The sequence below is a fragment of the Saccostrea echinata genome, unplaced genomic scaffold (genome assembly GCF_033153115.1).
Source record: "Saccostrea echinata isolate AGI-Se365-2 ecotype Australia unplaced genomic scaffold, CSIRO_AGI_Sech_v1 ptg000001l, whole genome shotgun sequence".
NCBI lineage: Eukaryota > Metazoa > Mollusca > Bivalvia > Ostreida > Ostreidae > Saccostrea > Saccostrea echinata.
The window spans coordinates 230929-247082 of record NW_026889750.1 but is presented as its reverse complement, the minus strand read 5'-3'; the positions used below and the strand labels follow the sequence as shown (position 1 = coordinate 247082).

General features: G+C 34.2%; 1 protein-coding gene across 2 annotated transcripts; it reads right to left on the bottom strand.

Annotated features, from left to right (window-relative positions):
* Positions 1–2741: 2741 nt before the first annotated feature.
* LOC133196667 (uncharacterized) lies at positions 2742–10361 on the bottom strand. Of its 2 annotated transcripts, XR_009718808.1 has the most exons (4): positions 10228–10361; positions 5634–5768; positions 2999–5117; positions 2742–2965 (listed from the first exon to the last, which is right to left on the bottom strand). XR_009718808.1 is itself a non-coding variant. In XM_061335717.1 (3 exons), the coding sequence occupies exons 1-3, from the start codon at positions 10244–10246 to the stop codon at positions 3565–3567; spliced, it is 1707 nt and encodes a 568-aa protein (XP_061191701.1). In that variant the 5' UTR covers positions 10247–10361; the 3' UTR covers positions 2742–3564. The 2 variants fall into 2 exon arrangements, 1 of the variants encoding a protein (XP_061191701.1); XM_061335717.1 differs by having other exon boundaries at positions 2742–5117.
* Positions 10362–16154: the final 5793 nt, after the last annotated feature.

The window sequence follows — 16154 nt, the reverse complement described above, 5'->3', positions numbered from 1 at the left end:
TTGGTCCGAAATTCCTTTTTGGACCTTTCTGTCGCTTTCTCATTCCAGTCTTCTTTTAACTTCACTGGATCCTCGACAGATAAGAAATTACAACTCTGGTATATGTGGAATGATCTCAAGTAGAATATACGGGTAAAAAATAAAGAGCCATAGCTGCCTCTCAGACGACACGGCTGACTCAAGAATGTAAAAGGAAATCACCTGATTCTATATATAGATATACCTTTTCAATTCAAGATCAAACTATGTAATATGATTTGAGGACGAGTGTTATATTTTCGTAGTTGCACGTATGTCAATTGACAATCATTTAATTTGTTCAGTACTCAAATTCTGAGACAAAAGATTTATAAAATCAATAAAAATAAAACAAGTAGCTATGAATTTGCAAACTTTAATAAAATAGTTTAGGACTGTTTTTTTTCGAGCTACTTTCAAAGTGTATATTGTGTATATTATAACTTTCTGAACTTATGTATATCATAAAACGTAATAAAGAAAAACGTAGAAAAGATACACAAAGAAAAACAAATTTAAGAAAGCATAAATGGAAAAAATGTGGGACTTGAACTCGCTATCACCATATTTACATTCCAGCAATCATACCATTGCGCCAACGAAGTCAATGACGTTGAATGAATAAATTTAAGACAGATTGCTAAATCTTACGATTATATGAGCAGAAAAATTGAATATATATTTTCATCATTTTCAATATGAAGACCACCTTTTAACCAAAATTAGAAGTGCAGTCATATCCGAATAAAATCCTTCAAAAGTTTTTTTTGTTTTTGTTTTCCTGGTTAAGGGTGGTCTTTGACAACAGTTTGTCATCTTTAGGTGGATACCTCAATATTTACTATATGCTCCATACAAACTGGATAATTTTCATATTTATCATATGAGGAAACTATTAATATTGAAATATCATTAATGTGTGGTATGGTTTTACGCATGTATAAACTAAGATTGTATGACAAAATTTTGGTTAAACAATGAATTTAAGGAATCACCAGTAGAGTAGGCGAAAATACCTATCAAATGCGCTGTGGCTCTTTTACTAGGTGAAATATGAGCCTTTGTTTTTTATATTGCTTTGCATAATATTAACGGCAATGTCTACAATATACAGATGCAGATGCAACACGCTTATATTGTGCGTGTATTATAAAATCTAAAAATATATTGAAACATCAACCGTGCACTTGTATAAATGACTGAAAATACAAGACTTCAGAATATTAATTAATCTAATCAGTCCTGACCAACAGCATCCAAAAGATTGGGAATTTATCTCCCCCCCCCCTTTCCAAAAAGAATGTGTTGCAAGGGGACCTATTGTGACGTCATCGTTGAGTTTCTTGCGTAATTTATTTACATACATGCAGTCGTCAACTAGACCGTTTCAGTAGCAAGAAGAAATAAAGGCTAGGATTTAAGCATTTTCTTTTCTGCAATAATACTTTTAGTGATTTCATTTGTCAGCTGAACATTTATATTTTATTGCTTTAGTATATTAAATTGATCTCTTCCCTTCTTGCTGGCAACATTTAGCAAGTGTAAGGCTTAGTTGTATAAAATAATATGCCATTTCTATAAAACATTTTTTTTTTTAGTTTTTATGCTATTTTCATGACAAATATATTTGTATGAGCAATATAACTATGGTCAATCAATAATAAATTTATTTTGTAACATTATTACACGAAATGCACCATTATTATTAAAAAAATATCGTAATTTGTCATTTCTATAAAACATTTTTTTAGTTTTTATGCTATTTTCATGACAAATATATTTGTATGAGCAATATAAATATGGTCAATCAATGATAAATTTATTTCTTTAACATTATTACACGAAATACACCATTATTATTGCTCCTAGATAAGAACTCGCCTCTCGACTAACTTGGTATCCGCCACCGGAAATAGTCATGAAATGTCAAAATTAACATACTGCACATTCCTCGAGCAAATTCTTAGCATTATTTTTGCTTGTCTTTTATCAAATTATTTTCAAATATATATGTTTTATTTTGCTCGAGGGGTGTGCACTACTTCAATTTTGGGAATTTGTTGTAAAAATAGTGGGAAAAAATAGCAATTTCCGGAAAGAACGGATGTTTAAATCCTGTGAATACCTCTAATCAACGTACTTGCGAAATTTTGTTATGCATATATCAAAACTACCAATCTTCTTCTACATGTACATAGTAGTTATATTTTTGCAAACTTGTATATCAAAATACGAAAAATTGTGGGCCTTCGAATAATACGTAACGTACTTAGTTCTTTATTTCGGGATTAATTAATTTTGAACATAATCTGAGGGTTCCATTTGCGTGATTTAAAGATGTACACTCGAACATTTATATAATAAAACACTTAAAACTGAGAATCTAAAGATAATTAAATTGGGAAGTCATTGAAAATAATCATGACTGAAATATAATACTCGGCAATGTTTAACAAAGAATTTTTCAAAAGCTCCAATACTTAATAAAAATGCATTCAGAGTATAGTATGAGAATCGGCCTTGCTCTATAATTATTATCTATTTAAAGCTAATTCTGGTATAAAATAAACAATTCAAGTTTAATTTTCTATATAAAAAAAATAATAAATATGAAAACCAATATCAATCACAAAAAATAAAGATTTTTTTTTGGTTAAAAATTAATATACCAAATAACTGTGTTTAAATATTCATGTTATTAATAGGTGTGAACGTCTTCTTCATTCAATAATTATAATTTGTTTCTATACGCGTACTGTGATTTTCTTAACAGTTCAGAAATGACTGTCGCGTAAGAATTGTAAATATTTGTTGATACTACTCAGAAAGAATTGCTCATCAATTTCAACTGCCTTTTATATAGTTACATTGTTTATTGGTAATCTCATTCTGAGTAAGCTCCGCCCATTAAACTAATTAACCCCGCCCACTGGGACTGCTGGGACTGCTGTCTGGGACTGCTGGGACTGCTTTCTGGGACCGCTGGGACTGCTGGGACCGCTGTGGGACTGCTCTGGGACCACTCTGGGACTGCTTTAGCAGTCCCAGAAAGCAGTCCCCGGGACCGCTCTGGGACTGCTTTGTGTCAGGTTGGGTCTGGTTGGTACTGTAATAAATCATTTAAGCTCGCTGCTGAACAAGAAATAGTTAAGGAAATGTACAGAAAGTCAGCGATGATTGTCAAGCAAGAGTCATTGAGACTTGTAAATAAAGTTTCTTGATACAATCAGTCTCATCCCAATCCATAAGTTGAACATGCATGTAGGGTATCTTCATATTTTGCATTTGCTTGGCCTTGGGGTTTTAGGTCCCGAAATTTTGGTACGACTTAATTTATATTAAAAGAGTCGATGTAACTTTAATTTGGTAGTGGACTCGCAATATATTGTGTACAGTTCATATCAACTATATGTATATATGATACAGCAATAGTAAATTAATAAAAGTTCCTTTTCTATATTTCTGTTTTTCCTTGTTGTATTTTCGATTCTTTGATTTAATTAACTTTCCAATAAGTTCTTTGAAACATTAACTGAACGCTGTTAATTATTTAAGGTATTTTGTAGAATACAACTTTCCAGATCTGGTACCGAACCACAACTGATTTTGTTGATCAACAGCTGTTGAGATGATTTCTTCAGAAGTACCAGTATCTATCTCATGCATGTACTCCAGACTTGGATTGATGATGAAGAGGGATGCGTTTGATGCCATGATAACATTCCCTAACTTGTCCACTGATGCACTCGCTGAATACAAAGTCATGTTTACTTTGTTCATCTTTACTGAGGAAATTCGATCGGCTTCCAAAGGCATCAAACCGTCTGAATTTGTGCGAATGGCAGCTATTTGACCATTTAGAGATATGATCTGATTTATGTTATCTGACGCCTTCTGTGTATGGTAAACGTTTTCAACTTCTCCATTTATATTCAGTTTGATAACAAAGTAATTTTTATCTTCTGCACAATAGGCAACAACGTATATTCTTTCATCTTGGCATAAAATTCCACAAAGATTTGAAGCGTACGAAGAAAGATCGGCCACAACTTTTATATCTCCTTCCCGTGATAATAAGCTTATAGTAGGTTTGGCATTGGCACCATATCCCTGTGTTAAAAAAACGTCACCAGAGGGTGTGCAGCAATTGAATACAGGTCTGAAGTCTAATTCAAAAGTTCTTATCACCTCTCCTGTTGTATTTTGAAGATGTACTGTGTTTACCAAATGGTTCACCCATACTAGATCATCTTCAGATACACTGATTCCGTGTATGTTTGCCCATGTGTGGTCTAAAGTATGATGAAGTTTTACTTTTATTTTCTTTAAAAACAAGCTGGAAAAAGTTTTTGCAGACGTTTCGTCTGGTACAGTATTTTGTTTTTCCTGAACCAATATGTCTTTATTCTTTGGCAAAATTTGATTGATCGTCTTTGCTTTTGACTTTTTAAAGCTCTCGGCTTTAGAATTCAGGCGTTTGTTTGCTCTTAATTGTTTTTCCTTCTTTGGAATGGGTTTTCTATTAAAGGCCGAACATCTTACTCGTGGTTTTGTGGTTTTTTTCTGTGTACCCTGGTTTTTAAATTTTTCGGGCAGAATTCTACCTTGAAGTTCTTCTTTCTTGTCTCCGTTTTTCTTCAATTGTAGCCTCAGTTTAGAATTAGGGTGCTTATTTACTTTTTCCTTCCTCTCTTTGGTGTGTTTAATTGACGATCGAAGCACTCTCTGAACCTTCTTCGTTTGAAATCCTACATCAAGATGGGCATCTTCTTCCGATTTCTTCACGGTTTTTCTTTTCAATGGCTTTTTCGTTTTGACACCCTGATGTTTTGCCTCTTTATCATTTGATTCACCTACATCCGTACGATGATGTTTACGTTCTCTAGCTGACTGCGTTTCTCTACTATCTGTTCTTTGATCATCATGCTCTGACTGGATCCATCTCCGTTTAGAGTTTTGGACTTTTGTCCGACTTTTATCATTATGATCTAACTGGATCCGTCTCCGTTTGGAATTTTGGACTTTTGTCGGAATATTTTCATTATGCTCTGAATGGATCCGTCTCCGTTTGGGGTTTTGGACTTTTGTTGGACTATTATCTAAAAAAAAAAATACTATCATTGTTCAAAGTTAGAGGAAAAAAGAAGCGATTTATAGTTCAAGATTGGTATTGATAATAAAATATTTTGTTTCACACATAGAACTTTTTAAAATTTCTTTTTATTATTTTTAGTTTGGTGTGTGTGTAGGTCTGTATGTTTTATTTTTATTTTTTGGCAACCTTCTGAAGTCAATGCTAGAAGAGCTATTGAATGCTAAGTTAACTTAGAAGGATTAATATTGTTAAATGACATAATGTTAAAAAGTAGAGATGCGATTAGACTAGACATTAATAATGCATATAAACTTAACCTGTTCAAGGACTTATAAATTGGACATGCATAGAAAACAAAAGTAAAACTTTAGATACACAAGGACTTATAAATTCATAAAAATGAAGTTGTCTACTAAAGACGATTTTTAAAAAATCCCAAGCAAAATATTGGACTCTTTATGCATCCAGAGCAGAATTTAAGCAGCCTGTTTTATCAATGACAATGACTTAAATGACACACCTTGTCCATATTGTCCACTCTCACATTTCCGTTTCCGGAGGTTATACGTTTTCAAGGGTACCGTCTCTTTGCCTACAGACCTGTCTCTGGTAGCAGATTTAGTTTGTCTTTGGTGTTTTTTCATTCTTGATTCATCTGCAAATCAAAAATACGTTCATTTTGCGTGGAGCAGAATTTTTGACATTCAGAAACTGACAAATGTAAATTTCTCGGTCGTGGTACATATAGATCTAGTAACTACAGGTATTTAATGCTCGGACACTAAGTGGTAGACATTCGAAAAATTATCAAAACGACTGTAAATTTCTAAAATTGTGTTTAATTTCATTTAGAAATTTTAATCGTTTTAAAAAAATATTAAAAACTTATCTATTTACTTTAGCGTGCCCAGATTATTCTTAAGAACTTACTTTTAAAACTGCTCATTTATTTTAAATTTTCTTTTAACATTGGACAGAAGAGCATTTTACACGGAAATATTTCTAATCCTTTTTAAAGTATATACATGTATATATATATACATGTATATGTGCGTGTATATTCTTAAGGTGTTTGACATGTAATTTTTAAGTTCTTATATTTGTAAAGTTTTTATGTCTACATTGGTATACAGCGCTTTAGAGTAATTTATATTATATTTAGCGCTTTATAAATTGTGTATAATAATAATAATTATTATTATTATTATGAGAAATCGCACTTAACGCAGAGGTACTAGTTAAAAGGAATGTTAAGGATAATGATAATAATGAAATGTAATAAATTTTACTTTCATAAGTCTGGTAAATTAAGGAAGAACATAGGTGGTAACAAGAATTTATCAACATTTTGATCACTAGTACTTACAAAGTGTCCTTGAATAGGATTTAATTCATTATATTAAGAAATTACTTTTATTTTTAAGAAACAGCTTCTCAAATAAAATTTGTATAAAAAATATCATAAATGTAAGTCACATTCACTACAAGTCAAACTGCCTTGTTTTACTGTCTAAACTTGAATGCAAGTTTATTAACCAATACCGTCCGTATTAAGTAAGAATATACTAGTATATTTAGGATAATGGGTACTACATTCTCATGTATCAATGTGTTTATGTATCATTATGTATCATACATATTTATAGGCATTCGTTAAGATCCAATATCCTGGAATAAAAATGTACACAGAATCTTATAGTCATTATAAACGCTTCAGTTGATGCATATAGTTTTGACGTATGTAGCACTAGTCCCCTAAGTTTCTTTAAAAAAAAAGTACTTATTAGTTTTTGCAAGGTGTACACATAATTTACTTTCATTCAATCTGGAAACTTACCTGTTCGATCTTCCAACGCCTTTAACATGTATATTCATGCTTATCCAACATAATAATGAACGATAATTCCTGATCGATATTGTGCGCAGATTTACTGCAGGAGTTTAAATTTAATAATACTGACCTTTATTAAGTATATTTTTAGGTCACCTGAGTTTACTCAGGTGAACTATTGCTATCTGTTTTCGTCTGTCGTTGTGCGATGTGCGTTAACATTTGAATATTTTCAGCTTCTTCTCTGAAACCGCTCTACCAATTTCAACCAAATTTGGTATATAGTATCTATGGGTGAAGGGGAAAAATAAATGTGAATTTCGTTGTCCCTGTCCACTGGGGCTTGAGGTGTGGGGCTAAAACTACCAAAATTAATCTCTAAAAATCTTCTTCTTTACTCCTGGACATCAAGCAGTCGAACTGTTGGTATGAGCCCTCTACCAAAATTGTGAAATTCATGGCCCAAGGGTCAGGGGGTCTGGTGTTAGGGCGGGGCTCCGTTGAATATATAGTGAAAATGCATTATTTTTTCAAAATCTCCTTTGCTCCTGGGTATTAAGCAAACAAACTAAATGGATAGTTATGATGAGGAAGGGGCGTGCGTCTACCAAAATTGTAAATTTCATAGCTCCTAGGTAAGGGATTCTGGTGTTAAGTTGGATCTCTGCTCACGGGTATTACGCTGATGAACTACATACATGTAATTATGATGAGGGAGGGTGCCTCTTCGAATATTGTGAATTTCATGGCCCCTGGGTCAGGGATTCTGGTGTTAGAGCCGGGCTCTTATGTTTATACATTGTATAGTGAAAATGCACTATTTCTTTGAAAATCTTCTCCTCTGATGAAGAAGGATGCCTCTTCCAAAATTTTGAATTTCATGGCCCCTGGGTCAGGGGTTCTGGTACTAGGGCGAGGCTCTAATAATGCAATAATTCTTTGAAAATCTTTTCCTCTGCTCCTGGGTATTAAGCCGATGAACTAAGTAGATAATTATGATGAGGAAGGGTGCCTCTTCAAAAATTGTCAAAGATATGACCCCTGGGTGGGGCTTATTTATCATATACTGAAAATGAATTTATGCTTTGAACATCTTCTCCTCAGCCCACAGTTCACGGTAGCTCAGTCGGTAGCGCGACTGACCTAAGTCGATAAAAAAAAATGGGTAGCAAATGTTCCTTCGCCATGCGCTCGGCACTTTAAAGTGAAAGTTGCGGGTCCTTCGGATGAGACCTTAAAAACCGAGGCCTCGTGTTACGGCAGGCGTTGGCACGATAAAGATCCCTCACTGCTCAATTGCCCTGAGTGCCGAGTAAAGGTCAAAATTTGAAGTCCTTCACCGGGATGAGTAAAAAATTCTCGAATGGGACGTTAATCAACATACAATCAATTAATTAATCAATCTCCTCTGCCCCTTGGTATTAAGCAAACAAACTTAATGCCTAGTTATGATAAGCAAGGGTGCCTCTTTCAAAATGGTGAATATCATGGCCCCTGGGTCAGGGGTTCTGATGTTTGGTTGGGGCTCTATTAATCTTGTACAAAAATGCATTAATGCTTTGAAAATCTTCTCTTTCCCTGAGTATTAAGCAAACAGACTAAATGCAACAATAATAATGTAAATTATTATAAATTTAAGTTAAAGTGCCCTTTCTCTGCTCCAGGGTATCCGGGAGGCAAACAGAGTACAAAAATTTGTAATAAGTGAAGCAAATGAGAGTTACTCCCGTTTGCTAAATTGTGCTTAATCAAGAAATCCTTGTATATAATTTAATTAACAGATTATTTGATGGAATGAGAATACAAGAAAGAATGTTTTTTTTTTATATAGAAACAAAATAAAAATGAGTGCTTGGTTTATACAAGCAAGGCATTCTTGCCTGGAAAGCAGTATAAAAGATTGAAATAAAGATTATTTATGTAGCAAAATGGCCAATTGTACTTAGTATGTGTTGTGTTCTGTTGGACAAACGACGTCTTATTGTCAGGTAAATTCAAGGAGATCAGAGTTTAGTTGGCAAGAGACAACAATAAGTTGATTTAAGCTTTATCAAAGTGAAAAAGTGAACAGAGAGCTAGGGTAATTAGGAGCCCGAAGTGTGGATCGATAGCCCCCTTCCCCCCTTTTAATTAAAAAATGTAAGAGCTTGTAATTTCTAAAAAAAAAATTCCCTTTCAACCACATCCATATGTCGTTCTATGCAAGCAGATTGTACTTTTTCTTATGTTTAGAGAATGACTTTGTACGGTATACTGTAATAAAAACACACAAGGTAAGAAACAAAATTTGTTAATAAAAGGGGGGTTCCCTGCTTTGAGACATATTTCCAAGGTAATAACAATGTTACCTGTCATGATTTTGCAAGCACTCTGTCAGGGAGATGTTCTTCTACTAGTCCCTTTACCTTAAACCCCCTTATTAGTATTTTATGCCGTAATTGTACGAGCTATTATTCGGATGCATAAATTTTCTCCGTGACCAGTGACCACATAACTAATATGAAACCATCTACATCCGAGTCTGGGAAGTATCCTGGACATTTCCCTATGATATTATCCTTGATCCTGTATACCTGAAAAGATAATTTTGTCGGAAGTTGTTGCTTTGTCCTCATGATGACTTTAGTCCCTTTAAGAAACAATTGTGGACCCAGGCCTCAATAGAAAATAAAAGATCGTGCAATATCCGTGTACCTGACCATGTGGTGACGCATGAACCTATTTTTATCTTTATGTTTTATGTGCGTCTCTGTGACCATAGAAAAAAATCTACAGTAACTAGGAGAATTTTATTCAATCCAATAAGTAATTATTTTATAATATTTAAAGACAAACATCAAAATTATCACTTAAAAACATGAGCTAAGTAGTATGATTAAGATTATGAAATACCGGCAAATAGTGGCCCTGTACAATATAAGAAACTTAAACATGAAAATAATGATGACAATAAAACCTTGCAGATGCAGCGGACAAAGGTAACTTTGCATGCTTTGGCTCTTCGATAAAATTAAAGAAATGTTTATAATGCTGGTTTCAGAGGAATTATGTTCTGAATCATGACCATTAAGGAAGCTCTCAACACTTACTGAATTGAATTTTGTCATATAAATGTGCACATATATTCTGAGTTTATCTAGTTCGGGTAACTGTCATAATTTTCCGGAAAAAAATGCTCAAAGACGATGAAATACTAGTAAACAGAAAACACTGGGAAAAATACATGCAAATGGTATTTTCAATTACTTTATCTTTGTTTAATATAATGTTAAGAATACTTTACCCATTTCAAATTTTGCCATTTACTGTAGAATTCATCCTCACAATCAAATAGTTTTGGACCCAGTACGCTCCTCACAAACTCTTGGCTTGCAAAGATGGAATTTCCATGTAAAGGGGCAGATCACTCTAACTGCAAAAAAAATAACCATGGAATTAGAACTCTTCGGTGAGCAGTGTCAAGCAATGTAGATTAATTTTGAGCCTTGCCTATTCGCTCAGTCGATCACAATGCAGCTAACTTCAGAAGTGTTCGTCCCACTTTGCATATAGTGGTCTATTAAACTGGTACTTCTTTTTGGTAAACTGGTACGTGAAGACTGACAATGCGCCTATTCATATATCTTGCATATGCTATCGCCAGTCTGTTCCAAAGTATTCTTGTAGCTATATAATGTAAGAATATGAACTCTAAATGTTTAACAGATTGATATAGTACATGAATTCCTTCATTTGCCAATAAATACGATTAAAACTAGCAATTATTCATATTCTTTGAGGAATGCAGAGAATCACTCTGAACTGTGTGTGTTATATATACATATGTATTAAGAAACTTAAATTTGTATAGATCGATGTTACTGTAAATCACTTTTCTTCGCGAGAATTTTATTATTGCGTAATTAGGCATTTATTTACCCTCTGCTCGCGAAAAATCTCATTCTCGAGTGTATTTATATTCTAAAAGATCACATACAACAATATCCAGAATTCTTGAAAATGTTGTCTCGCTTATAAATACCAAATAACTCTCGTGAAATGTTGGTGTTGTTGATCTTCAGTTTGTAGTTGATTTTTTATTATCTACATGTAATTGAATCAATTCTTTACTGTACTATCAAAATTAAAGAAGCTTCATGAAAAGACTTTTTCTCATTGATAAAAGATTTATGATTCAATACATTATTTAAAATATAAAAGAAATATATGTAAAGTCAACCAAACTTAAATTATAGAGAATGTCAAAACTATAGAAAACGGAAAACTATCAAGCTTATTGGTCTAGACAGGTCTACGGTTTGTAAAGTACATATGAAAATTCTGTGAAATTACTATATACAACCGTTTCAGTATTCTCACGAGAGTCCGCAACTAATCATTATGGATTATCGTGATCAATAGTGGTTGAGAAGATGTGTCCAAATAGGTCACTATTTCGCAGGGGGGGGGGGCTCTAAATTTGAGTTGATAATGAGTTTTTGCATACATGGAATGCCACTATAACATTTCCAATATTTTCACGGGGTGGGGGGTGGGGTGGGGCTAAACTCGAGTGGATAATAAGTTTTTTTGCATATACAGAATGTCACAATAACAATTCCAATATTGTCTACTGACGCACTTTTTGTACAGGAGGTACGGATGCCATGATTAATGTTTCTAATATTGTCAACCGATGCATTTACTGTAAACTGAAACCATGATAGAATCTCACTTTTGTCAACTGTGTACGTATTCAACTTCTTCATTCATACTTATTTTGAAAATAAGGTACACATTATGTAATCTTCAGTAAGGAAAAACATATATTCCTTTATTTTAGCGGAAAATTCTATTTCAGAAATTTGTTAAATGCTGGAAAAAAGATCGAGTAGAACCCTGACATTTCAATGCGATGAACAATTTGGAACCAATAAGCAGTGCACATCTCTGTGTGAGGACCATCTGATTGTGAAGTGTCATCTAATTCGAAACAAGCTTAAGGATCTGAAGTAATGACTCCTCTCATAGATGATTCATTAAAAAATGTTTTTGATACACTGATACCGTTTATCCTTGTTATGAGACGTGAAATAGCTATAGGATGGAACTTGCAAAGTTTCTTTAAAACAACTGTTGGCATTACGAAATTTTCTGTTTTGTGTTCCAGTTTGTACCCAACTATTCAATGTGTTCTCATTTATTCCTCTACTTTATCTATTCACTTATTTGCTTCAGTATCATAACTGGTTTTAACTTAAGTTTTCTTATAATTTTGTGATCGCGCAGTATTGCTCCTTTCTTTAGATTTGACATTGATATTTTGTAACATTTGTTTGGCTTTCACTGTTTCGGAACTTAATCAAATTTCAGGTTCCTTCTAAACTGGCAGCTTTTTTTTCTTTACTTCATGTCTTGAGACTTTGCTCCGCTCGTTTTGATCTCCAAAATTCTGCAGAGAAACTTTATGACTTTTAAAGTCTAAGATCAGGTTTACACTTTTCGGGCTATCTTTGAATTTTAAAGGTAAACAAAGTATATATCTTCATAAGAAAAAGAGTTGGTTCTTTACTTTTAATTTTTTTTAATATGCAGAGTTTAATTCGATCTCTAGTCTCTTTACAAAAAAAGTCATGAAACTGAAATATCAGAATAATATAATAATAATAATAATATATCTCTTTGACACCCCCGAGGTGTTTTGTACATATAGAATCATTTAAGATATTTGGTTGAGTATAGTTTTCCATCGGCGGTACCGAACCACAACTGGTTATGCTGATCTACAGCTGTTGAAATGATACGGCCAGAAATACCAGTATCTAGTTTATACACGAGCTCTAGACTTGGGTTGATGATGAAGAGCTGTGCATTTGAACCTATGATTACATTTCCAAGATTGTCAGTAGATGCACTTCCTGAGTATGAGTTCCGTATATTCACTTTATTCATCGCAACAGAGGAAATTGCTCCAGTCTCTAGGGGAAGCATATCAACAGCATTAATGCGAAACGCAACTATCTGATCATTTAGAAAAATAATCTGATTTATACTATCATGTGCATTTTCTGTACTGTATACAGATTCAACTTCACCATTCATATCCAGTTTGACAATAAAGTACTTGCTACTTTCTGCACGATTTGCAACAACATATATTCTTTCATCTTTAAACAATATTCCAAAGAGATAAGTAGCATAAGAAGAAAGATCAGCTAGAACTTTGCTATTCCCTTTTCTTGATAGTAGAGTTATGACAGGTTAAGAATTGCCACCGTAACCCTACGTCAACAGAAGGTCACCTCCAGGTGTACAACAACTAAATACAGCTCTAGCATCCAATTTGAAAGATCTGAGAATCTTGCCTGCTGTGTCTCGAAGATGTACAGCATTGTACAAATAGTTCACCCAAAGTAAATTATCATGAGATACACTGATTTCATGTATCTCTCCCAAGGAGCCTGATATAGGATGAAGTTGCACTGCGATTTTCTTCAAAAATAAATCAGTAAAATCTTTTTCAGATGAATGACTTGTCGATGCCTCAATATCCTGTGTTTTTTTCACTAACTTCATGCTTTCCTTTTTCTGTAGACTGATTTTATTTTTACTTGCTTTTGACGCTTTTGACTTATTACAGCTTTCGGCTTGTCTACTCTGGCGAATATCTTTCTTTTGATTAGATTTTCGAAAAGCAAGACTTCTACCTTGGAAATTTGAGGTCTTATTTGAGGTCTTTGGCTGTTTATTTTCCCTTGATTTGTCAGTCTCTTTCGGAAAACATTCTTTACTCTTCCGAGTTCTCTTTATTTGTTGCCTCAATTTGGAATCCGAGTCCTTGTTTACTCCCCCCTTTTCCCTGTTGCCAACATTTTTAATGGAAGATCGAGTCAGTCTTTTAGGTTCCTTTGTCTGAAATACTAAATTATGTGCGGTATTTTCTTCCGATTTTTTCAGATGTTTTCTTGTTTTCATTATGTATTTTTTTCTGTTTTCCTTTAGGGTTTCTTTTTGCCATAGGCTGACTTCTACGTCCACTGACCGATAATGATGCTTTCTTTTTCGTACCGTGATCATTTTGTCTTATATGGATTCGTCTTCGTTTAAAGACATCTTTTGTGGGGTTGTTGACTGAAAGTATAACATTCAACATAAGTGTTAATAATGCATTCATGATCTAAATATTTTCTGTGTCACACCTTGTCATGTAAAAAATATAAAATGAATTAATAAAACGTTGCAATGTAAACATGAGAAACGCCAATCAACAGGAAACCACAAACTAGAGACCTTTATTCGATAACTGTCCGATGAAAGGTATTAGACAATACCCTGGGTTTTGAACTTTTGACCTAATTTAAAAATCATACCATGATACCAATTTTCTTGAACGATAAAAAGTTTAGATTTGGTTTTTTAGCATGCTAATAGACTTCTCATAAAAGAAAAAAAACTGGGTTACTGACTTTGTCCTTGCGTTTGACGTTGCTTTTTTATTGTTTAGTTGAAGGATATAGTCTTTACATTTTAACATAAATATATATGTCAAAATCCTCACATTAATTAGACAAATTGTTGCAAAGATTACACTGTTCTTTCAAATTAAGTTAATAAAATCATAATGGATACCACACGATGTATATTGTGTAGAAAATTTGATGACAATATAGACATGATTTGGTTGATTGGTGACTCGCCTTTATCATTTTGTTCATCCTCAAATTTCCTCTTCCGGGCTTTGATTGACCTCTGGGGTTCTGCCTCGTCGTGTACAACTGCACCCTCTCTGGCTTTACCTTTCGTCGTCTGTCTTTGACGGTTTCTCATTTTTGGTGTTCTTGAAAATCAAAAATACTTAGTTTATTATATAGTTTGGACCCCTGGGTATCCAAAATTTATAACAAAAAATCCAGTTAAGTCTAGTACAGGTAGTGATTAATTAGAATGTTGGATTGATTGATTGTTTGTTGTTTAACGTCCCTTTCGAGAATGTTTCACTCATATGGAGACGCCACCACTTGCCGGTGGAGAGCTGCAAATTTTTGTCCTGTACTCGGCACTTATGGCCATTGAGCAGTGAGGGATCTTTTTCGTGCCAGCACCTACTGCGACACGGGACCTCGGTTTATACGGTCTCATCCGAAGGACCGGTCTCCACGTCCCACGGTGGGATTCGAACCCGCGACGTAAGGATCAACTCCTTACTCCGCGACTCTAGGGCAGACGCTCTAACCACTGCGCCACGCGGGCGATAGAATGTTGGAAAATATCCTCAAGATGAAATCAATGAAGCAAGATGCATAATACTGCGTTTATCTTTGTCTATATACAACTGTATCTCTTTCATGCCTCTCCGTGCAGGCACATAGCATGGGGCATGAGGCGGGCTGCCCCCCCCCCCTTTTCTCAAACATAACTTTTAACTACTGAAAATGTTCATTTCAAAGACCCGTTGCCCCCCCCCCCCCCAACTTTTTGTTGCAATATAGTCAAGTAAGGGTAATGTAGTAGTGAATTAATAAAATTTGGTACTGAAAGAAGATGGAATCTAACCACACCCATCCACGAAATAATATTTTCGAGCTTGGACAGTCCCCCCTTTTTGTGCTTGTCAATTTTTTTCTCTGTCCTCCACGGGCACTGGAAGTTAATGTAAATATTGAGTATGTGCATGTATAAAAAAAGACATGCACATACTCAATATTTACATTAACTTCCAGTGCCCGTGCTGTCCTCCCCCAAATTTCAAAAACGATGCTACGTCCTGCCGTGGGCCCTTGAATGGCTTGATTTGTTAAAGTACATATATCAACCCATAAATTCGGTGCCTTGAATATCTATGTATCAGGTATCACACATATTCATATATTCAAAGACTAAATCGTCTGTGATATAAATAGATGTATGGTCTAGCTGCCATGCGGAAGTGCAGTCGAACACAACACTTGTAGTGATTATATCTACAGATATTATATAAATTCCTCAGAGTTAGAGTTATGCTACACAAGAAATATTGATTACCCTGTACATTTTTCACTGTCATATAATCTGATAATTCACCTGTTCGTCCTTTCTAGGTCTAAAGTTCAGTGATCCAGGTTGATCATTACTTGATTTCGCCACTCGAAATGCAGACGAACGATAACTCTCAATACATTAGAAAATTGCGGATTTTTAAATTTTATTTACCTATTTTTTTTTCACGATATTCACCCCCTCCTTAAAAAAAAT

Bases quoted from the DNA above. Each gene is read 5' to 3' on its own strand.
- LOC133196667 (XM_061335717.1), bottom strand. The intron at 5,118-5,633 runs GTGTGTCATTTA...TTTTTTTTTTAG, and splicing joins GAGTGGACAATATGGACAAG to ATAATAGTCCAACAAAAGTC.